Source organism: Acomys minous, assembly GCF_964271855.1.
Source record: "Acomys minous genome assembly, chromosome: 9".
Lineage (NCBI taxonomy): Eukaryota > Metazoa > Chordata > Mammalia > Rodentia > Muridae > Acomys > Acomys minous.
In genome coordinates, this window is record NC_140490.1 from 88,368,462 (window position 1) to 88,391,647 (window position 23,186).

Consider the following 23,186-nt stretch of genomic DNA (forward strand, 5'->3'; position numbering starts at 1 on the left):
AGAGAGAGGGAACTGGGGCATCTCCAAAGGGAACATTGTATTGGAGACATGAAGATCAGCTTCCTGGGCCACGTGTCCTCTAACTCTTTCCCTCGTGGCTCCCTTCCCAGAGAACCTGCTGTCTGAACTGCTGGGTGACTTCGTGGGGCCAGCCACGCCTGTCTCAGCTCTTTCTCTGCCCGACTTGGGTGTGCACTAGGGCAAATCATTAAAAAAAGGCCTCAATTTCATTTGCTGAAAAGTTGGAACAACATTCTTTACTTGCTTTTAGAAAATTTAAATGACTAACGTCCCCATGGGGCTGCCGAGGAGCCTGACAGGAAGTCTGAAAGCAATATGTGGTCACAGCAAATCAAGCCAAGGAACCCAGACGTTTCCCCACAGAGAAGCGGCCGTGTGTACAAGTGGCCAATGAGGGTAAGGCATAATTGTTATAGTATAGATGAGGAATTGCATGCACACAACAGGTCTGATCAAGGAAGTTTATTTGAGGGAAAAGGAGAGAAAAGTTAGAGCCTGCTTGGACCATGAGAGCAGAGAAAGAGAGAGAGAGAGAGAGAGAGAGAGAGAGAGAGAGAGAGAGAGAGAGAGAGCGCACAAGTGGGTGGGACGGTGAGCAGGCTCTCATGTAGGACACACATCTGCCATGTACCTGGCAGCCAGGTGTGTCAGATGTTGCTAGGTTCCTAGGGGTGGGGCTATTGGGGCTGCCTGTGTATTAACAATAATTAACCATGTGTGGAATGAAAAAATAAATGGACTGCCATTTCAAATCCATTAGGATAGCCATTATTACAACACGAACAATAAAGAAAAAAAATCAGAGAATAAAATTTGTTGATAACAACATAGAGGAATCAGACCCTCTGTGCCCTGCTGGTGGGATGGTGAGATGGTTATAGCCACTGTAGAAAGTAAAGTTGGGGGGAATCTCAAAAAAAAAAAAAAAAGAAAGAAAGAAAGAAAATTAAACAGAATTAGCACATGATTCAGCAATTTAACTTTTTGGTGTGGATGTAACTCAGAAGTGACAGCAGGACTCAGAAGCAATACGTATACACAAATATACAAAGCAGCATTGCTTACAGTAGCCAAAGCATAGAAATAACCTAAATGCTGACAGAAGGATGGATGGACAGATGGACAGACAGACATGTGGACGGATGGATGATGAACAGATGGATGGATGGACAAATGGATAGATGGATGGATTGACAGATGGATGGATGGATGAATGGATGGATGGATGGATGGATGGATAAACAAGATGTGGACTATACAAATGCCATTGTTAAAAAGGAAGGGCATCTGAAAACTGCTATAACGTGGGTGAAACTTGAAGTCAAGCTTATTGGAATCAGTGGCACAAAAGCCCATGTGCTAACTGAGGTCACTATTTCAGACACACAGGACAGCCAGATCCACAGAGACAAGGACAGACTGGCCCTTGCCAGGGACCAGGGGGTGGGAGCCGGGTGGTGATGGTGGATGTCTGTCCAACGATATGAATGAACTCCCTGAACTTACACTCACACCATGGCTAAGATGGCAAATTTCGCTGTATACATTTTATCACCAAAAGCAAAACAGTGGCACTGTTATTTAGAGCAACTAATCTCATCTTTCTGTGGTAGGTCCCATTTATGGATGTTTCTGAGGTCACCTTTGTGTTGAGCTTTTAATACGTGAAACCTCAAAACTTTCCAAAACGAAGCCCACCAGTAAAAGAACCTCAAACCCAGAGGCAGGAAGATTCTCTGCCCCTTGTGTGTGTAGGGTGTGTGTGTCTCCCAGAAGCTGCACCCTGTATCTCTTTGTCATTTTATTTCTGGGGTCTAGCAGTAGGCCAGCTTGCTAGAAGCTTTTCAAAGAATAAAGGAAAAATGCGGTCTAGCTAACACAAGGTTTGTCTGTGCCCTCCTGACTCCAGGGGCAACCTCAGCACTACTGAGGCTGTGTGACTGCAGCTGGGAAGAAGATAATGAAGGAGCTGATAGAATATTCTGTTCCTCTTCTCCCTGGGCCATCAGAAGTTTCTCCTTCAGCTTTTTGAGACTTCCGGGCAGAGAAACCGGAAGTTCCGGGCAGGTGAGTCAGTTTGAGAGGGCTGCTGTAAAATTCAAAGTCCTGGTTGCTAAACAGAAAAGCAGTCTTCTCCAAGGCCCGAATCACTCCAGAGGGGCTGGCTTCATTGCTTTTGAATTACTCAAGAGCCTTCCCGGTACTTTTCTTTCTTCACTGAACATTCCTTTGCCACGTTCTAATTCTGGGCCATACAGTAGTCACTTCCTGGTAAAGCAAGGCCCGTCTCAGGTTTGAGGTCGGCTGTGTTAATGCTTTTGAAAACTGGAATGTTCAAATCCTGGCTCACTTGTGTGGCTAATTTTCACAGTGTGTGTGGGACAAAGATGGTCCTTTCCCATCCTGGTGGTCAAGTGACCGGCCCCTAGGGTAAGCAGAGCGGAAGAGGCCAGACTGGGCACTATAGCTTTCTAGGTAAGTAAAGTAAGTGTCTGTCCACTATATTGCACCCCACCTCAACCCTGTTGCTAGCATTCGGGCATCTCCACTTCCTGCCCCAGGGGACCTATTGACAGCAGGATAAGTCATCACTAGCGGCCGAGATGTGACACATTCCCACTGTGGCCACGAGTTGAGCATCCTTCCCCTGCACGTACCTACATCCCCTTATAAAAGGCCAGCCCTTCCTCCCCACAACTCTCTCCTTCCTTCCACGTTTGCCCAGGGGTGGTCTCTGTGTACCCTGTCCCCAGTAAACTTCCCATGAGAGATCTGTCACATGGCGTGACTTTATGATGTCAGTCGCTTAGATCTGAACACCTGTTCTCCCGCATCTTGTACAAATACAGGCTGCCTGTGGCTTTAGTAAGCCCTTGTACGCAAAGACGTTAAAACACAGTGACTAAAAATCAGCGGCCATCCATTTAGCTTACAAGATTGTGGTGTTTTGTTTCTGCTATCTGGGTGAGATGGGACTTGTGTCTTCTGGGCTCATGTATCTGAGGTCAGCTACAGGCTGACCCAAAGTTTGGCTGAAATGCTGACTCATTTGACTCATTTGATTGTCCACCCACGTGGCTGCCCGGTCAAGGTCATGAGCATAAATTTAAGTAGGGGAGCTAATATTTATGGGTGAAGTAGGAAGTCAAAAGCACTGGGTAGTTACTGTTAGCATACTTCCCTAGTCTGCCTAGCAACCCATGATGTCACTACCTGCCTGACACTAGGTGTGGCCCTCCCCAAGATTATAAAAAGGGCAAACCCATCCCCTCTCTCCTGTACCTCTCTTGCTCTCTTCTTCCTCTCTTGTTTTCTCTCTCTCTCTCTCTCTCTCTCTCTCTCTCTCTCTCTCTCTCTCTGTCTCTCTGTCTCTCTGTCTCTCTGTCTCTCTGTCTCTCTTTCTCTCTGGGGTGCCCTCCCACTTCCATGATCATATAAGAAACTTTTCCATGACATGTATATTGTGTGGTACATATTTTATTTTTCATATTGAAAAGTTAACCCCCCATTTATTTTTATTTCCTGTGCATTTGGTGTTTTGCCTGCATGTATGTCTGTGTGAGGGTGTCAGATCTCCAAGACCTGGAGTTACAGACAGTTGCGAGCCTCCTTGTGGGCGCTGGGAATCAATGCTGAGTCCTCCGGCAGAGCAGCCAGTGCTCTTAACCACTGAGCCATCTCTCCAGGCCAACCCCCAAATTTACCCAAGGGATACCTTAGAATATATATCCATGGGGTTGACTATTATTATTTGTGTATATGTTTGCATGTACGTATACACATGATTATGCATGTACAGGTACAGTTGTGTATGTGTGTGTGTGTGTGTGTGTGTGTGTGTATGTGTGTGTGTTTGGCTGTGCACGTGCATGCATGTGGAGGTCAGAGGACAAACTTGGCTGTGCTTCTTCAGGCACCCTGTGAGCTTGGGTTCTATGAGACAGGGTCTCTCACTGGTCTGGGATTTGCCTGCTAAGGACAGGCTGGCGTGCCACTGAGCCACTGCCATCCACCTGTTGCTCCCTCCACAGTCCTAAGATTATAAACTTGTGCCACCACATCTGACTTTTAAGCCATGATGAAGAGAAATAGAGAAGGTAAAGTCATGGAACTGGAGCTCTGAAACTAGGCTGATGGCACACTCTTGTCTCAACCTCCACAGTACTGTCTCCTCTGTGTTAGTCTAGTCACACCACTACACAGCCCCCAAGGAGGACCTGGGAAACTAGTCTTCACTCTGAGTGGACATCCGCACAGTTAAAAATCAAGACTTCTAGTAGGACAGAGAAAAGACCCAGAATGGTGGCACACACCTGTCATCCCACACACCTCAGGGGGCAGAGGCAGGAGGATCTCTGTGAGTTGGGGCCAGCCTGGTCTACAAAGAGAGTTCCGAGACAGTCAGGGCTATATGGTGAGATCCTGCCTATGTCAACAACAACATCAACCAACCTCCTTTCTATCTGTTTCACTATTTCTTTTCTTTCTTTCTTTCTTTCTTTTTTTTTTTTAAGATTTGTTTATTATGTATACAGTGTTTTTACCTGCCTGTTCCCCTGCACGCCAAAAGAGGGCACCACATCTCACCCCTGATGGTCATGAACCAACATGTGGTTGCTGGGAATTGAACTCAGTACCTCTGGAAGAGCGGACAGCGCTCCCAACCTCTGAGCCATCTCCCTAGCCCCCTATTCACTATTTCTTGCCTCTTTAATTGGTGACAGGAGGCCAGGCTTGGCTTATTAGGGTTTCCAGAGAGCACAGGCTCTCACCAGAACAGTGCCAGTAACACTACCACAGAGCAGATGGAAATAGCTGTGGGACAGACAAAAGTCCTGTGGGAGCTTACTATTGCTTCAGTTTTTGAAAATTATGAATATTTATTTTAGTTGTGTGTATGTAACTCGCGTGCTCTGGGGAATCAAACTCAGCTCCATAGACTTGGGAGTAAATGCCCTTAACTGGCTAAAGCCATAGCTGAGCCACACTGCCCTGGAGCAACCGGTCTTACAAGCTGATCTGACACTGCAATGGCTTGAGGGGATAGGAAACTGGAAAGCTGAATCCGACTGTCAACCTCCGCCTTGGATATGAGCCAGGAGTGAGATTGAGAGTCTCCACTGAGCTGTCCTTAGCCTCTCCCTTGGATTAGAAGTCTTTCTTTGAACTCAACGAAGGGCTTCGTCCTAGAGTGAGTGCAATTTAATCCCTCTGGATCTCAGTTTCCTCAAAGGGGGGGGGGGGGGGAACGAGGCTCGCGGTGCCTCACAGTCTTCCCTGTGATGCTGAGTTTAATGATAGCGCTGTGTGATAGGGATTTGTAGATAGTCTGGTACCCAGCGTGCTCTGATCATTTAGGATGCTCACTGCCTGATTCCCTCCTCTGCCTCAAACTGGAGTTTGGTTTCTGGTAGAGTCATAACTGTGAGGAGCGCCGTTCCTTGCCCGGCAGGTGTCTTCTGACCTTTTTTCTCCCTTCCTGTCTTGGATCGTACAGTCTGAGCGAGCCGCATCCCCAGCTTGCTTTGCTGGGCAGCTGTGTGGCCAGATGGTGCTGATCCGTGGTGGGGAGGCATTTATGAGCCCTCGCTCCCCAGGCTGATCTTCTACTCTTGCGTTTTAAGCTGATAGTATGAGAGTGTGACGTCTAGAACCTGGACAGCTTTCTGTGACCATGAGGTAATAACCTAAAGGCTTAAAATGCAAAAAACAAAAACAAACAAACAAACAACACCCCCCCCCCAAAACAACAGCAAATCAAAAAGCTAAGAAGACTAGGAAGATGCCTCCATCCTTGATGTCACTGCAAAACAATTTACCTCCAGGCTGCCTCTCCTTCTGTGGCAATAGGACGTCCATCCTGGTTTCAGGCTTGGTTGGTTCCCTGAGGTTGAAAACTCTCCTGTAACTCCCTTTGTGACGGGGAGGAAAGTGCACCTTCCCCGAGGCTATTCCAACAACTTCTGAACACTAACTAAAAAGGCTTCACCTCTCCCAAAGGTTTCTCACACACACACACACCCGCCCTTTTATGCTGGCTAGTTTGAACTGGACATGCTGAGTTTGGAGTTCTGAGTGTTTGTTAAAAGAAAAAAAAAAATCAGCCTTTAGCTTCCTCCTCTTGTTTGTGTGTAAGTATGCTACCGGCTGGCAACTTAGCTTAGTTCCTATTTACTTAGTGGCGACCTGGTCAACGGCTGCCATAGCTCCAGAGGTGCAGAGACACAGACCCAGACACGGGGACTTCAAAGGGCTCAGCATTTAGGAGAAGGACAAACAAGCTGAGCAGATAAACCCAACAAAATCGGAGAGGGCAGAGGTATGTGGAAATACGAAGCGGTGCCGAAGTATGCTACAAACCAGCCGAGGAAAAAGAATATTTGTTGCCCACTCTGGGATGTAGAGGTTGTATGGACGCTTTTGTTTTTTGTTTCTTTGTTTGTTTGTTTGTTTTAAGACGGGGTTTCTTTGTGTATCCCTGGCTGTCCTGGAACCCATCCTGTAGACCAACCTGGCCTCGAACTCACAGAGATCCACCTGCCTCTGCCTCCCCGGTTCTGGGTTAAAAGGCCTGGAACCACTACACCCAGCCTGAGAGCTCACTGCTTTTAACTTGAAGTCTTGGCTCCATCAGCATAAGAGGGTTGCTGGCGCCACACCGGGATCGCTGTATCTCATTAGCCTCGGCACTGTAAGATAGCCAGGTTGGACTCTTCAAGTCTGCCCTCTGAAAACAGCCTTAAGAGAGCTAGGCATGGGCGGGGCGGCGAGGCGGAGATAGCCTGCGCAGCAGACAGTCTTGGCTTATTTGTATATGGCCAATCAGAGGAAGAGTGTGAGCCATAGGCAAACCAACCATAGAAAATTAAAGTCCTCAGTACAGACAGAGCTCTAGACCTCAGTGACAGCAACCAGTTAGAGGGGAGGGGGAGGGGCTATGCTCACCCCTTACCCACTCTCCTTTTGCCCTGATAAGATCTTGGAGTGCAGGGCTCTTGTGAGCGCCTTCCTAGATATTATTAATGGACGGATAGAGCCTTTGATCCCAAGGGAATATAGTCAGCCCTGAACCTGTAGATTTGCATCTGCAGATTCAACTGATCACCGAGTCCAAATGTCTCAAGATGATCTGTTCTGACCAGCTCTCTCGCTATCAGTCTCTAAACACTAGTATGATGACTGTTTACATAGTTTGATTATGCCTCAGTAAGTTATCTAGAGGGGACTTCAAGTTTATGAAGCATGGCCGTAGACTAAATGCAGACTATGCCTTTTTTCAGAAGTCACTGGAGCATGGCTCAAAGGACTTTGTTCTCTGTAGGAGGTCCCGGAACCCTCAAGAACACCGAGGGACTCTGTGTGTGTGTGTGTGTGTGTGTGTGTGTGTGTGTGTGTGTGTGTGTGTGTGTGTTCGCAGGCATGCACGCGCATACTAATGAGAAGGCTTTATTTAGACAGCTTGGAGAATTTTTATATTGGATGATTTTTCTATGTTAGAAGATCGTGTGTGTGTGTGTGTGTGTGTGTGTGTGTGTGTGAGAGAGAGAGAGAGAGAGAGAGAGAGAGAGAGAGAGAGAGAGAGAGAGAGAGAGAGAGAGAGAGAGAGATTTCACTCAATAGATACCAGCCTCACAAGATACCTAGTAGCATGCTTGCCACACACCTCAGATTCCTGTGGCTTTGTAAAGGGATCTTTCCAGACGTTTCTGCTAAACTAAGATGACTTCTGTGGCATTTATTAGGGTCTCTGGAGCTCCCTTGTCTGGAGGGATCACTAACCAGAGCAGAGCCAGTCCAGGTTGGATTCTGCAGGTCTACCCTCGGACGGCACGTGGCCTTTTGCCTGTGCTTGCTTTCAAGGGGCAGAGAGTCTCCTGCTCACCCGCAGCATTGACTTCTCAAGCTTCCTGGCTTGGTCCCAGTTTTGCGTCTTCTTGGTTAAGCCGAACAAGGAGTCTATCTGAGTCTTATTAAAACACAGGGCCAGTGGGACGGCTCTGCAGGTAAAAGTGGTTTCTTTCTCAGCTCCACATTGGAATTCCTGATAGTCTTTCGAGTTTAGGCGGCTGCAGCTGCAGGCACAGGGGCTACACAGTCATGGGAAGGTCTGGGATGGTAGCTAGACCTAGAACCGTGGCACTCAAAAAAAATCTTAAATATTAAAAAAAAACCTCTTATAAGAAGATGTTGTGTGTTGAACATATCTTAGCCCTGTTCCTTTCCCTCTGCCGTTCATTTTCTCATTTTCTCACCTCTTCCCCCTCCCATCCATCCCCTTTGTTCCTCTAGACAACTTTGCTTTTACTCTGAATACATACACACGTGACTTTATGTGACTGCATGAAGTCTAGAAACCACTGATGACAGACGAAAAAAAAAACCATGAATTTGTCTTTCTAAGACTGGCTTCATACGATCATCTCCATTTGTATCCATCTTCTCTCAAAGGACATAATTTCATTTTTCTTTGAGGCTGAAAAAAAAAAGGCCCCACTGTGAACATATACCACATTTTCTTTCAACAACATGTGCACCATGCTCATGTCTGCTGCCCACGGTGGTCAGAAGAGGGCTTCAGATTCCTTGAAGCTGGATTTAGGGATGGTTGTGAACTGCCATGTGGGTGTGAGAATGGTACCCAAGTCCTCTGAAAAAACAGCAACAACAACAACGATGCTCTTAACCACTGAGCCATCTCTCCAGCTTACACCCTACACTTTGCTTTTCCATTCCTCTATTGTTGCCGGACACTAGTTGCTTCCATAACTTGGCTAGTGTGGACATCGCAGCAGTAACATGGATGTGCATGTATCTGTGATATGTTGACTAGGAGTCCTTTGGGCAAATACACAGGCGTGGTATAGCTCCGACCCAGGCATTTTGATGAGCTCGTTTGGGACATTAAAGTTAAAGAAGAGAGGGAGCCAAACTCCGGATCGCTGCTGCATCCGAGCTGTGGCTAGTGCGGATGACGGGGTTGCTCAGGCCCCCCTCTGGGCAGCAGACTCTCACCTCTTCCCCTGGACCACTTGGGGATGTGCCCATGTGCCCTCTTGCTCAGCATGGGGACTTGCTCCTTGGGGACAGAGTCTACACCTTACCTACCATGTGTCTTATAGGTGTGGCTGGTACCGGCTCTGAAGATGGAGCCCAAGTTAACTGAGAAGATCAGTAGTGAGGGCTGAGTAAGGAAGAAGGGAATGCTGGGTAGAAATGCCTCACAGGAACTTTGATTTCCCGAGTGCCCTTCCAGGAAAGCAAAGGCCCCATGAACCCAATCAACCTCTTTTCAAAAACAACAGTAGGGTAAGACAGTTCTTCTGGCATAAGCAGGAGTCAGGCTGAGCCAGGCTGAGCCTTCTGTCCTTTCCTTTTTTTCGGCCCCCCTGGCTCATAGTATTCTAACCTACAGGTTGAAACACTCATTACATTTCATTGTAAAAAGATTATTGGAGACCCAAACTAGACTGCTCTCCCCAGGGCGCATTATCACCCCTGCTTATATGGAGCTGAGGCACAAAGAGATTGTGTTATAAATTTGGTGGAAGTGTTAGGAGACCCTGACTCTCACTTGGCTCTAACCTAACAGTGGACTCGGACATGTAGTCCTGCACTGTGGGTGAAGTGCTTTTACACACACACACACACACACACACACACACACACATATATATACACACACACATATATATGCGTGTGTTTATATATTATATTATATTATATTATATTATATTATATTATATTATATATTTTTTAACCTGCCACTCAACAAAGCTGATGGCTAAGGCTCTGATCTTAAGACCACGTAGTGCTGGCCACCCTCCCCTCGTATCACCCCATCTCAGCCCACCTTCATGGTTCCACAGGATCTTTGAGCCTCCATCCCAGGATTTGGACATTGTCCCCCTCACTGTGACGGACACATCCTCAGGCTCTGTGAGTCTATGCAGCTCTGCTCCTAGAACTCAGAAGCAGGCACAGACCTGCGACTCAGTAAGCGTGCACGGCTGGGTTTCTGAATGCTTTTCGCTTCTGCCTCTGTATTGAAATCTGCCTCTGAAGTCTGTATTGAAGTCCTCAAAGATTGCTCTCATTTGCTTTGCCACCCAGCAAAGAGAACAGCGGTTTTTTGCTTGTTTGTTTGTTTTTAGCAATTTGTTTTTAGTCAGGTAGTGAATCCTCTTAACTGCAACGCTGGGGAGCTAATCTTGCCTGGCCCCACCTTGAGGACATCACACCCCCTGACTTTCCACCCATTTCTATTCTGTCAACTGCTTTCTGACTATTGTCAGTTTTGTGCCTGGACCCACGGGAGTGGGGGAGGCAAAGAAGCAGCTTCTCTCTCTCTCTTTCTCTCTTCTCTCTCCCTCCCTCCCTCCCTCCCTCCCTCTCTCTCTCTCTCTCTCTCTCTCTCTCTCTCTCTCTCTCTCTCTCCTCCCCGTAATTGGGAGTTTGCGGTGTAAAAAGGCTCAGCCACTGGGTGGCGCTGTGGGAAGACATTTGTCCTGGTAAAGGCATCTGAATACTTCTCTGAGAGAATCTGGGCTTGAAGAGACGGTGGGGGTGGGGGTTGTGTGGTGGGCGTGGTCAGAATTGGTGCAGGCTGAATAGAAAGATTGTGGGTTGCGGTGGCGATGTAGGGGCAACGCGTCATTGGTTTTCTTGTGTGCTTTCAGGGTGTTTGTTTTGTTTGTTTTTTTACAACTTGCTACCTTGGGCAGTCCGGGCTCTGAAGTCAGATGTTTCACGAAGCTTAAGAACACTTGTGTTGAAGAAACCTGGGAGAGCCAGAGAGGTGGCTTCATCCATCACACTTCTGGAAGTTTCTCAGTTGCTTCCATCTGTCCTGGAGAGAACTTTTCTCCTCACCATGTATAACCTGAGATTTCTCTTGGGGTCACTATTAGACAACTCAGTGGCCCATGTCTTCCCGTGAGCTGAGTTTTGAACACTTTTCTATGGCTGTGTGAGAGATATCAGGTCTGAATGTTAAGTGACAGAGAAATAACCGAGTCCCTGGCTCCTCCTTTGTAAGCTGCAAGACTTCAGGGTGGCTGCTCAGTCTCTTCGAATACCTGTGAGAAGCAGGGAAGCTAAAAATATCAAATCCCCAGTTAATTACCCTTACATGTGTTAAAAGATCACTGGTAGTAAGGTGTCCTGCAAACTGTAAAATATACCCCCAGTGGAGGTGTCACAAAGCCCTGGAGGGCAAAGATCTGCTCTTTTTATGCCAGGCCTGACATCCTGAATATCACCACCAACACTCTTTTTTGTTGTTGTTTTTGTTTTTGTCTTTTTGTTTGTTTGCTTGTTTACAGGGTTTCTCTGTGTAGCCTTGGCCGTCCTGGACTCGCTTTGTAGACCAGGCTGGCCTCGGGCTCACAGCGATCCACCTGCCTCTGCCTCTCAAGTGCTGGGATTAAAGGCGTGTGTCACCACGCCCGGTTACCACCGCTGACACTCTTCTGCTAAGTGAGTGAGTGAGCAGGTAGGTCCACAGCTCCACGCGGCAGGGCACAGGCTGAATCTGTGCCTGGCAAGTGAAGGGCATCAAATGGTGAGGGAGGCAGGGCAGCAGGCCCTTGAAAGGAATCTGGGGCTTGTGCCTCATCTGCTGGGAAAGCATTTAGCACGTTCCCAGCCAGTTGGCCCCTGGATAGCCTGGCTCTGTGGAGGCCCAGCTGCCAGGCTCAGGCCATCTCAGACCGCAGTGGTTTCTCTCAGAACAGGTGGACCTAGAGTTTTGTCATTCATCACGGGCACTCTGATGACCGGCCTGGAATGTCCTCTGCCTCTTGCCCATTTTGAAGGCCTTAGTCCCTGGTGACCGTAAACATAGTAGACGCAGGGCCTGACATTGAGACGCCATGAATCTTGGCCGGTTGGGTCCAAGAGACTTGTCTCCCATGGCTAACAAATATAAACAAAACAGCATAGGTAAACACACACAGGCGAGTGTGGAAGAAAGCTACGTCTGAGCCTATTTTTCCTGACCTACTTTTTTGTTTGTTTGGGGTAGAATTACTTGAGAAATTGTCACTGCTTCACGCGGTAGTCATGGGCCTAATAGCAAGTTTATTATGTAAATAGTAATAACAGCAACTGCTATTTTATCAATATATAACCACATAGTTACTATACACTTCATAGGCATTAACTTAATTAGTTTCATAAAATGATTATAAACTCTATAGGATTCTTTCAGGCTATCCCAAAGGCATGCTACTACTCTAGCTACTTTATGGATAGGAAATTTAAAGCCCGGCCACTTCCTGGGTCATAGAACTAGTGATTAGAACTCAGACCATCCATTAGGCCCATTAGTCATTCCACAGAGTATGACTGGGTTTGTACTCTGTGCCGGCCACCAGGGGCCTCGCACACAGTAGCGCAGTCAGATCCCTGCTCCGCGCAGGCAGGATAGTAAGTAAGCAAAGGGGAACACAGCCGTGAAGAATAAAACATCCATCTGCCAATCTCTGTGTCCATCTATCCATCTGTCTGTCCATCCATCCATCCGTTTGTTCATCCATTCACCCATCTGCCAATCCCTCTATCCATCTGTCTTTCCATCCCTCATCCAATGTTTATAAGGTGACCAACTAGCACTAGTCAGCTTTATGCTCCTGCTTGAAATAAGAATAAGATGTTAGTCTATTTTGGTATCTAGTAACCAGTAGCTACATGTGCTTTTTCAGTCCTTAAAATGCAGCTATACAACAAAAGATCTTAACATTTTATATAATAAGCTATTTAATATAAATTTATATATAAGCTAACGTTTAAATGGAACCAACCAACCAACCAACCAACCAACCAACCAACCAGAAGCCATCTAAACTTTTTCTGTTAAATGTGATTTCATTACTTTGATAGGGTCGTATCCCAGTGTCACCATTAAACATTAGCCCTGAAAGTACACAACCCATTTTAGAAGACATCATTAAAAAGAATGAAAACTATTACAACAGTGAGCCATTTTTCAAAATTTTTATTTATTTATTCACTTTACATCCTGACTGCAGCCCCAATCTCCTTTCCCCAGAGAGGAGGAGAGGAGCCATTTAAATAAATTAAATATTGAAGTAATGATTTGATACACCTGTTAATATCAGATACATTATTAAAATTTGTTTCTTTTGCCTTTGATGTGACATCCATGTAGCTCACACTGAATATCTACTGGGCTTCATGAAACCTGCCCCTTCCAGAGTGACAGGCAGCTGGGGGCAGCCAGGCAGGCACACAATGGGGGCATTGGAATGTCATGAGCTAAGGGCTATAACAGACCCAGGGAGCTGAGTGCTCTGGGGACAGAGATGCAAGACCAGAGAGGTGACGTCTTCTGCCAGTTTTTGAGATGACAGAAGCCTGTCACCGAAGGACAGGAGGCATTTCCCAGAACTTAGTGTGGCATGTGCAAAGGCCACAAGGCACGGGTCACGGAGAAGCTTTGCTGGGAGGAGGCAGAGCGGCTGAAATCAGAACTTCCAGTGGCCGTCTGCCTGCGAGAATAAAATCCAAAGCGCTGACGTCATTCCACAAAAGCCACGGGGACGCTGTCCACTGTCCCCTCTCTGGACCCAACTCCTGCCACTCTCCTCGTGTTTCATTCCTTCCTGGATCATGGCAAAGCTATCTGGGCCTCGGGGTCTTTGCTCACACATCAGTCTGTTGGCCTTTCGGGTTCTTCCCCTGAGTTCTGAGGCTGCCCACGGGCTGATGTCTTTGAGGCTTGTGCTCAAATGTCACCTCCTCAGAAAGCCCTCCCTGTCCCACATCGTCCCTGTCTTCTCCCTCTTCCCCCACCCTCCTGGGACCTTCATTGCTGCTCTCTGCAGTGTCCACACATCCTAGCACATCCCCGAATGCCTGTTTCAGCTCTCCGCTTCCTGCGGCTACTCTTCCTGGTTGCTCCGGTTGTCTCAGTGCAACGGTCGCAACGCATGTCCATTTCCTTCCCTCTTGAGAAGAGTGCTCTTTTTTTTTTTTCAGTATAAAGTTGAAGCTACGGAAAGACAGGGGGAGGGGCCATTCAAACTTCTTCCGCCACCCCCTTGCACGTGCAAGCAATGTCACCTCTGAAGGAATGAGGACCGGCAGCCCTGGAGCGTCACATGGGTCGTCTCCTGTCCCACTGATTGTCCCTAAACTAAGATGAATACCTGTTTGCTCTTTCCAATGGACACGCCTGCCTCTCCACCACGTTCAGCCATGGGAAGGAAAACGCTAACCTGAGTGATTTCGTTTGACCCCCCTGGACTACCCTAATTCTGCATTGCTGACTTTGTATCCCTCCCAGGAGATGCTTGGGACCAGGAATGTTGTGGGTTTTTATTTTATTTTTCAGATTTTGGAGTATTTCCATATGCATGACAAGATGCCTTGAGGATAGGACCCAAATGTAGGTCGGCCTGGCACCTGTCTGTTTCATGTTACTTTACACGCACAACCTGGTTGTGTAAATGCTTGGATGATGTAGTGCGTGGCACGGAGCAGGCTCCTGTGGGATTTCCCACCTGTGCCAATGTGCTAGCGTCCATAGAGTTTCTGATTTTGGACTAGGGTAGCTCTCTGTGTATCCTTCCCGACTCCTACCTATGGGTCCCATGAATGGACCTGGTCGTTTATGTACAGAACATAATCCCAGTGGGAGAAGAGCAGAAAATATTACATCTGGAATCTATTGCTACTGCCTAGGGCTCACTGTTCTTACTGCCTTTTGTCTTTCTGCCTTAACTCATAGGTCTTGCAATCTGCTTTCTGCCATTGTAACTTAAAATTTATTTGGGCTCACGATTTTGGAGGTTTCATCTCATGATTGACAGACGACTGCTTTGGGCCTCTGTCAGGGGAGCACACCACCTTTGGGCACTGGGAGGATGCTCACTCTGTGACTGACAGAGGCAGGAGAGAGGAAGGAGAGAAAGCCACAGTTTCCAGTGGTTGGAAAACCTCTCACTCGGTCCCACATCTTAAAGAGGACTTATCCAGTGGTCCCACAGTAGGGACTAAGCTTTTCTACACCAGTCTTTAGGGGACAGCTGCTGAACTACATCTATCGTCAACCAAACCTTCTAAAATGCCTCCATTTTTAAAGATGAGAAAACAGACATAAAGAGAAGGGGACCCAGGACCATACACCTGGAAGGACTTGAACTCAGCTTTTGATTCTGAAGCCTGTGCCCTCGGTTGTCACGGTTATAGGCCCCATAGCCATTGGGGGAGGGGGGAGGAATAGGGCTTTTGGCATCAATTCATGAATAAATATTTGCTTTTATCTATCCTATATTCAAATAGCGCTTGGTCCCTGGATGCTCCATGCCCGTACTGTCCTACTGTCCTGAAGCTGAGCACATAGTAGGAAAGCAATATTACTGAATAATTTCTTGTGCCATTTCAATAAAGCTACTGAATACTTCTCTGATTAGATCTCTCATATAAGCAATGCTAAATAAAATCTCTAAAAAGAGGCGACTCAAGGGGAAATATGATTTCTTTTGGCTCACAGTTTGAGAGGCTCCAGTCCACGATGGAGAAGGCACGGCAAAGTTCGCAGCAGTGTGAGTGGGTGGCGGGAATTACTCACATCTCTAGGGAGCAGGAAGAAGAGACCAACTGGGACAGGTCTGAAATAACTCATCAGCTCTTCCTCTTCCTCCAGCTGGGCCTAGCCGCCAAAAGATTTCACAACATCTCAAAGCAGCACCCACCCACTGGGAAGTGGGAGCCTAAAGGTTCACTATGGAAGAATATTAATTTCTGGTGGACAGTCAGATTTCTTCGGCCATAGCGGAGAATAAACACGTTTTCAAGTCAGTTGTCTATTCGCTCCCAGGTACAAGTTAGAAATGTCATCATCTTAGGTAACTTGTCAAATTTCATCTATCAGTACAGACCAACAGCATCAACTTATGTGAGGTGCACTGCAGGCCACTTGGAGCCTTCGTTAGGTGGGGGGGGGGGAGGGTGAGTTCAAATCCTGACTTAGTTGGTTAGTTTGATAACATGCAATGTGGTCGACCTTTGTTGATATTTATTTTTCTCAACATTGAAGTGGGATCCCAAGAACACACACACACACACACACACACACACACACACACACACACACACATTCTCTCTCTCTCCCTCTGTCTCTCTCTGTCTCTCTGTCTCTCTCTGTCTCTGTCTCTCTCTGTCTCTGTCTCTGTCTCTGTCTCTCTTTCCCTCTCTCAAGTTGCTCTGAAACCTGCAATGTAATAAAGGCTCAGTGATGAGCCTTGTGCTACTATAACCTGTGAGATGACGTGGATGCTTCTGAGGACAGATGTTGTAGCATCTGTCCAGCACCCAGCACAGAAGCAGAAGCTAACACACACGTATGATCAGCCTGCTGCTAATTCCTCAGAACTCTGGAAGGAAGCCTTGACAGAAGGCCCGGAAGCCTAACGGCAATAGCCACTGCCTACTGAGTATGCCGTCCATCCCTCGAAGCCACACCAACCCTTGTGGAACATACTGTTACCGCTGGCGGTGACACAGGGTTGTTTCCATCACCACGGGCAGATCAGAGAAGTGACACAAAGACAGGAGGAGATAACAGTTCAAGACAGTTATGGTGAATGGTAGGAGAGGATTTGAACCCAGTCTGTTTGATGCTAGAATTCAAAACTCTAAACCAAGGAGCTTGGGCTTGGTTAGAAGAGATGTTCTCTGTGTGTAAAAAAAAAACCACATTATGGGCTGGCAACGACTCAGGAGATAAAGACAGTTGCCATCATGCCTGATGGTCAGTTTAATCCCTGAGGGCCACATGGTGGAAAGAGAGAGCTGACCTCTCAACATTATCCTTTAATCTCCACATACGTACACATGTGTGCATACATACCTACCCAGAATAAGAAAAAAACATGTAATTACAAAACCCACACATAGAGTCACACAAATGTTTTTGTGTCCCAATTATCAGTGCTACAGGGAGTCAGGCTGGGCAGCACTTCCGAGCGCTGGGACACAACTGCACACCACACGCTGTGCTGTACTTGGGTCTTACCTCCCTTCCCATTTAAGAAGAGATGGCCTGTCATCTGCAGAGTGGGGACAGGTAGAGCCGCCTTGGTCACTCAGTAGAAGCTGAGTAATATTGGGCAAAGTTTTAAACCGTTCTGGTATTGATGACCCCTAACGGAAACGGGGGATAACAGCACAGTGGCATTTGCTGTTGTAAAATGGTTACCAACGTATGCACGGTAGGCTCTGTCCAGTCAACAGACCAGCGTATGCACGGTAGGCTCTGTGCAGTCAACAGACCAGCGTATGCACAGTTGGTTCTGTGCTGTCAACAGATAGGGGAATAGAGTGACACTGCCGGAACCGGCCATGCCAAGGAACAAACGTCTACATTATCTCATTGGCTGAACACATCAAAAGACTATTTGTTCACTCTGCTTTTCCAAGTCACTCTTCCTGGGGACTGGTCTGTTCCCTTTACGGAGAGTCTCTGGCTTGGTCCCACTCTGTGCTGCTTATGAAGATGAGAACAGGATGGGGCAATTTACCCCCTAGCTGTTAAAGTTCCCAGGTAGAAGGAACAGTGATGATGATGATGATGATGATTTGTGTGTGTGTGTGTGTGTGTGTGTGTGTGTGTGTGTGTATGCATTCTATCAACCTATGCAAGTTAAATAGCCAGATATGACTTTAGGGGGGTGGGTAAGAGTGTCCTACCACATCCTGGGGGAGAGAAGGGACCAGAACAATTGACATCTAAATAAATAACCAACACAGACGCAATCTGATTACCTGAAAACCAAACCACACCAGACCAAAACCAAAACCAACTAAACCCACCAATGCGTAGCTTAGGAAGAACAAACTGAAACTCTCAAGAGGTTACATCATTTGACCAAAGTCATCCAACCACATCCAGTGGGGACCCAGGACTCTAGCTGCATGTCTCTCAGTCTGCATGTACAACGTCGATGGACTGTGTAAAAGCGGCGTGCAGTTTTGGCATGGGGGCGGGGAGTCCCTGAAGGGGCTGGCGAAATGAATGGATCTGAATAAACATGGCCTTTGTCGTTTGTCTTATATGCTCTTAAGGTAGGCAGGGACTGGCGGGGGGTGGGGGGGAGCGGGGTTCAGACATCAGTAAAATAAGTAAATAAAGTTTGGTGATAAGACTATCTGCAGAACAGAGCAGAGGCGGAGGGGGGTGGGGGGGCGATATGAGTACTGCAGTGTATTTCAGGCAATGACTCTGAGAGCAGGGAAGGGGGTCTCGCTGTTGCCCGAGTCCAGTGTAGGTGATAAGCAGACAGGAGTGAAGACAGAAGGAATGCACAGGGAGGGAGGAACCTGAGAGCCCAGCACTTGGGGGATCAGCCGACTTGACTTGCAGAGCACACCAGATGTTTTGGTGTTCCTGTTCGCTCTTCCTACCCTAGTCTGAGACCATGTAAATTACATGAAATGACTTTAAAATTTTCCAAAGGCCCCTTTAAAAAAATTTTCCCCCTTCACGCCTTCTTATTTTTCCTCCCTTCATCTTAGGAGAACCAGGGCAGCCTAGTTGGGAAGCCTTCCTGTCTGACCTTCACCTGGTAGGGTGAGATCTGGCCTTTTTAGTCAAAGGAAAATTCCCATGGCCTGAGGGGGTTAAGAGGCCTGCAAGTGGCCTCTGGCTTGGGCAAGGAATTGCTCAGTAAGCTCAGATTCCGGCCAATCCTTGAGCTATCGTTTGTCCACCTCGGAAAGGGGCCTTCTCACTGGTGCTGGGCAGCGCAGGGGACCCAGCTCCATTCAAGCCCTCCTCCCCTCTTCGGTGGTTGTCCCAGCAGGACTCCCAGACCTTACGGGGAGACCCACGCCCTGGCAAGGAGCCGAGTTCCTCCTTCGAGAACGTGACTCCGCCTTTCTCTCCGGGAGAACCGGGGTCCCCAAGCATCCCTCCCCGGGACTTTCCAGGCTCCGCAGTAGTCCTAGGACGGCGCTGCTCTAGCCTCGTCAGAGCTGGGGACCTGCAGGGCCTCGGCGGCGGGAGGGGACTGTGACTCACCGCCGGTAACCCAACACCGCTGGGCCTCCTTTTCCCTGGCCTCCCCCAGCTCCCGCGGGCCTGGCGGCCGCCGCCGACACCATAACAAACATGAAGGGTGGCGGGGAGGGTACAGCCCCCGGCCACAACGCGCGCGCCTGGGCCACACTGGCTCTGTACGTAGTCGCCTCTGCGGCCCCCAGGCGCCGCGAGCTTTATCCGAGGTCTACCGGCCCAAGCTAGCTGCGGACCGCACGCAGGAACTGCGCAGGGTGAGTGCGGGACGCTCAGAGAGGGGACAAGCGACCTGAGCCCCACCTACGCCCCCCAACCTCACCCAACCCGAGACCGTCTGTCCCCGCCCGGCGAGGACAAAGCGCCCTGGCCGCCGCCCGGGCCTGCGCCGCGCCGCACAAAGGGTGAACGACGACACGCACCCCGCCCCCTCCCTGCGCGGTGGCCCAGCGCGGAGGTGGGGACACCCAGGAGCCCGCCCCGCGCTCCCCTCCCGCCCCGCCCCGTCTGCGCGGCCTCTTGGTGCGGGGGCGGGGGGCGCGGCGCCCCACATAACACTCCCCTCTAGCACGGGGAGCCACCCTCTCCCCTCCTTCCTCGCGAACACCACCGCCTCCCCTGACACCGCCGCCACCTCGCCGGACGCTCGGCCGGCAGATTGCGGCGGCCAGCCGGGGGCGGTGCGCTGAGCGTGCGCGCCCGGGGACGCCAGATGTGCAGTCTCCGCCGCCGCTAGTGCCCCAGAGGCAGCCAGAGCCTGATCGGGTCGTCTCCGCAATGCTGCGGGGGCGACCTTGAACGCACCCCTGTTTCCCGCGGCGGGGGACCACCCCGAGTCCCTGTGCCCGGTCCTGACCTCTCCAGCCCGGCTCGCCCCGCACGTGGACATGGAAGGGGCGGCAGTGCCCGTGTCAGGAGATGGCCCTGCTGCGGAGACCGGGTTGCCTGGCTCTCTGAGGGAGGCGGTGGCCGGCGCGACTGCAGCCCCAGCGGAGCCCAGGAAGCCTCACGGGGTGAAGCGACATCACCACAAGCACAACTTGAAGCATCGTTATGAGCTGCAAGAGACCCTGGGCAAAGGTACCTACGGCAAAGTCAAGAGAGCCATAGAGAGGTTTTCAGGCCGAGTGGTGAGTATGGGGAAATCCCGGGGGGTTTCTGGCTAGTTCTTTGGCGGATCAAAGTGGGGTCTGGGCACACAACACCACCGAGCTTCCCAGAGACCCCCAAGTCAGACTCTATTTATTTCCAGCACCCTATGACTCAGGTGTGTATCTCTGGAAACACTTGTTACATCTTGTCTGCACATATTTTGGGGGGTTCCTCCCCCCCTTTTTAAATCCCAGCTAGTGAAGAAGTGTTTGGGATTCACCAACGTTTTTTGCAGCTTTGGGAACATGGGATCTTCCCCGCAGACACACCTTCGGACCTTGCCCAGGAGTTCCTTATTTGTACAACGCCCCCCTCCCGCCCCCCAAAAACACATCCTTAGTCATGAAGCTAGACTCTCAAGTCGTGTCCTATAGTTGCTCCCGACACCCTCCCTTCTTTCATCTACACACAATCCCACTTCTCTGCATCTCTCTACTGGGATGCTTGATGACCCCGGATGCTGCTGTTGCCGCGAAAGAAGACAGACTCCTGCCTGGAAAACCTAAAAGCTGCTATCGAATGTCTGACGTTTTTTTGACAGTTTGCATTCTGGCTGCTGGCAAGCCTGACATGGCCAGGACATGGGTGGCCATACAGCTGACTTGCAGCAGGCCCGCTTGCCTTCCAGGTCCTGGCTGCAAGGGCTACTAAATTGTTCAAGGGGTCTGGCTAGCTGCCCCCGTGACAGCTGAATCTGCCAGGCTGTGGAGGAGTTGCTTGCTTTGAGCCTTGGGGGCTCAGCATTGTCCCAGCTTTGATTTGTTGTCGGGATTTTTTTTTCTGTTTTTTTTTTTTTTTTTTTTTTTTTGCAGAACAGGCCCTTGAAATCCACACTGCTTGTGGCTAGAGTTGGGTTCAAAGTGACTGACTGTTGCAGAAAGAGTTTGTGTGGTGTATGGCAGATTTAAAGCATATCAGATGTATTTTAATCGATTTAGGGCCAAAGTCAGAAACTATGAGACTTCTTGTGTGCAGTTTGGAGTGGGGGTGGGAGGCACTGTTGCTTATAAACCTAACCAGTGGCTACAGGGAAGGGCAAAGTGATCTGTCAGCCTGTTGGTGGTGTTTCCTTTGTATCTGTATAGAGACAGTTCTGGGGGAAATGAGTGTGGTCAGTAAGGTTTACCCTCGTAATTCTCAAATATGTGACCAGCTGCGTAGCACCCCCTTTCCCCCCATTCTCTGTCCAGGTTGACATAACTTAATCATTAAAAAAAAAAAGTCTGTTATCAATGAATTGGAGATAAGGCTTTGTGTTCTTAAACTGCTCTGCCATTTGTGAAGTCTATGACAAGTTGTGAAAAAAAAAATTGGGCAGGTGCCCTTTGCTTTATGCGCTGAGAATTCTGTAGAGGAGACGGTTGCAAAGGTGTTTGCTGATGAAGGAAGAGGCTGGGAAGTGCGGTTCATTCATGCTTTTCCTCTGAGGTGCTATGCCCCAGGCTGGATGTTGAATAAGCAAAAACTAAGTGTAGCTCCTTTCTCTTGTTGTCTTAATAGCTGTTGAAGAATCACACTGGGAAGTTGGAAAGTGGGATAATGAAAAACAGACCCAGTTTGAGGTGCAGGTTGACGATGTGAGAACGTGCCGGGTTTTGGGGGGGAAGGGTGGGGTCTGTGTGGTGGGGACCATCACACCTAAGTGCTTGGGAGTCAGCCCAGATGCTTTGAGTCTTTGTGAAATATGCTTGTCTGCTGAGCTCCGCTGTGGCTTCCAGTCAGGCGTCCTTCTAGCTGTCTGATCCACAGATCGGGTTAGACTTGCATTGGTAGGCGGGCGCCTGCCTGCCTTCCTCTTTTGGTGGGTGTCTGGCTCTTAATTTGCACAAAACTGAACGTTCTGCCAGGATTTAGCCTCGTGGCCACTAGGGGGCGCCGAGAGAACGAGGGAGGCTCGTTTCTCCTCAGCAAGACCAACCAGCTGTTCTTGTCTAGTTCAGCCTCCCATTGTGCTATTAATTTCAGCGAAATCTCTCTCTCTTTTTTTTTTTAATTCAAAAATTATGTAAAGATTTTGAAGCTGGCAGTAGATACTGACAGTTCCCAAACTGCCTCACTTCTCCATTGGACCGTTTTCTACTTGAAAGCTGAGTTGAGAATGTTAGCAAGATCCTCTGGTGGATGCCTTGCTTTTAACAGATAGGAAACTGAGGTTTGGAGAAAGAAGTCCTCCTGGGCCTGCCTCCGTTCCTCCGCCCCCACGCCCCCCCCCCACTACCACCACCACCCCGTTTGCTGAGTGCACTGTTTGCAGCTGGGAATTGGGGAATTGTCAGGTGGAAAATTCCTCATGTCTGGCTGAACAGAAAAGAGTACAAGCAAAACCAAAACAAAAATAATTGGTCAGCATCGTGCGTGCCCATTCAGTGCCTGATCACTCAGTGTCAAGGGCAGCAAAAAAAAAAAATTTATGAGATTAGGGTGACATCCTCAACTGGCCTCAGAGCATCCGCTGGAGAGGGCTTAGGAAAACACTGCCTTGCTTTTGCCTGCTCCATCTTTGGGTAGAATTCTGACTGATGCCTCTGAGAGCAGCTCTCAGGGGCAGCTGCCAGGCTCACCTGTTCTGTGAGTGCGAATTAGGTCCTAACTCCAAATCAACCAGTCAGAAGTACTCGGGCGGGGGGGTGGGGTGGGGGGTGGGAGGGGGCAGGGAGGGACCAGCATTCCTGCCTGAAGTAGGGGTGCTAACTGATGAGAGTCATTTCTTGTAGTTTAGGATGTCATACCTGGAAGGGTCTTTGGACCTAGCCACAGCAAGGCACACACAGCATTTACCTTCCATGTCTTGAAGAGAACGGCAGTCAGGAGCTTGCAGGCAGCTGGTCCAACCCTTTGCACCAGGGCTGGGCCTCTCCTTTTCCTCATCCCTAAATGTGGTCTCACAGCCACAGCTTAAGCATGCCTGAAAGACAGGAACTCACAGTGGCTCGAGATGATAAGCCAACATTGGGGCAGTCTTACAGAAAGGCTCAGA

At 49.0% G+C, this 23,186-nt stretch overlaps 1 protein-coding gene and 2 long non-coding RNA genes across 4 annotated transcripts in view; 2 read left to right on the forward strand and 1 right to left on the reverse strand.

The window, feature by feature from the left end:
- The window catches only part of LOC311605636, a 16,847-nt gene extending 10,900 nt beyond the window's left edge, over positions 1-5,947 (reverse strand). The window contains exon 1 of the long non-coding RNA XR_014782038.1: positions 5,841-5,947. This is a non-coding gene — a long non-coding RNA (uncharacterized lncRNA). The remainder of the gene's footprint in view (positions 1-5,840) is intronic.
- The window catches only part of LOC311605633, a 27,466-nt gene extending 9,356 nt beyond the window's left edge, over positions 1-18,110 (forward strand). The window contains exons 3-5 of the long non-coding RNA XR_014782035.1: positions 272-417; positions 2,393-2,496; positions 15,536-18,110. This is a non-coding gene — a long non-coding RNA (uncharacterized lncRNA). The remainder of the gene's footprint in view (positions 1-271; positions 418-2,392; positions 2,497-15,535) is intronic.
- A 1,533-nt stretch (positions 18,111-19,643) lies between these two features.
- Positions 19,644-23,186, forward strand: part of NUAK1 (NUAK family kinase 1) — a 70,655-nt gene continuing 67,112 nt past the window's right edge. The window contains exon 1 of one of the 2 annotated variants that reach the window (XM_084796296.1): positions 19,644-20,187. In XM_084796296.1, the coding sequence (XP_084652422.1) occupies positions 19,945-20,187 (243 nt within the window). In that variant the 5' untranslated portion in view covers positions 19,644-19,944. The remainder of the gene's footprint in view (positions 20,188-23,186) is intronic. The other variant, XM_084796298.1, reaches the window with a different exon arrangement.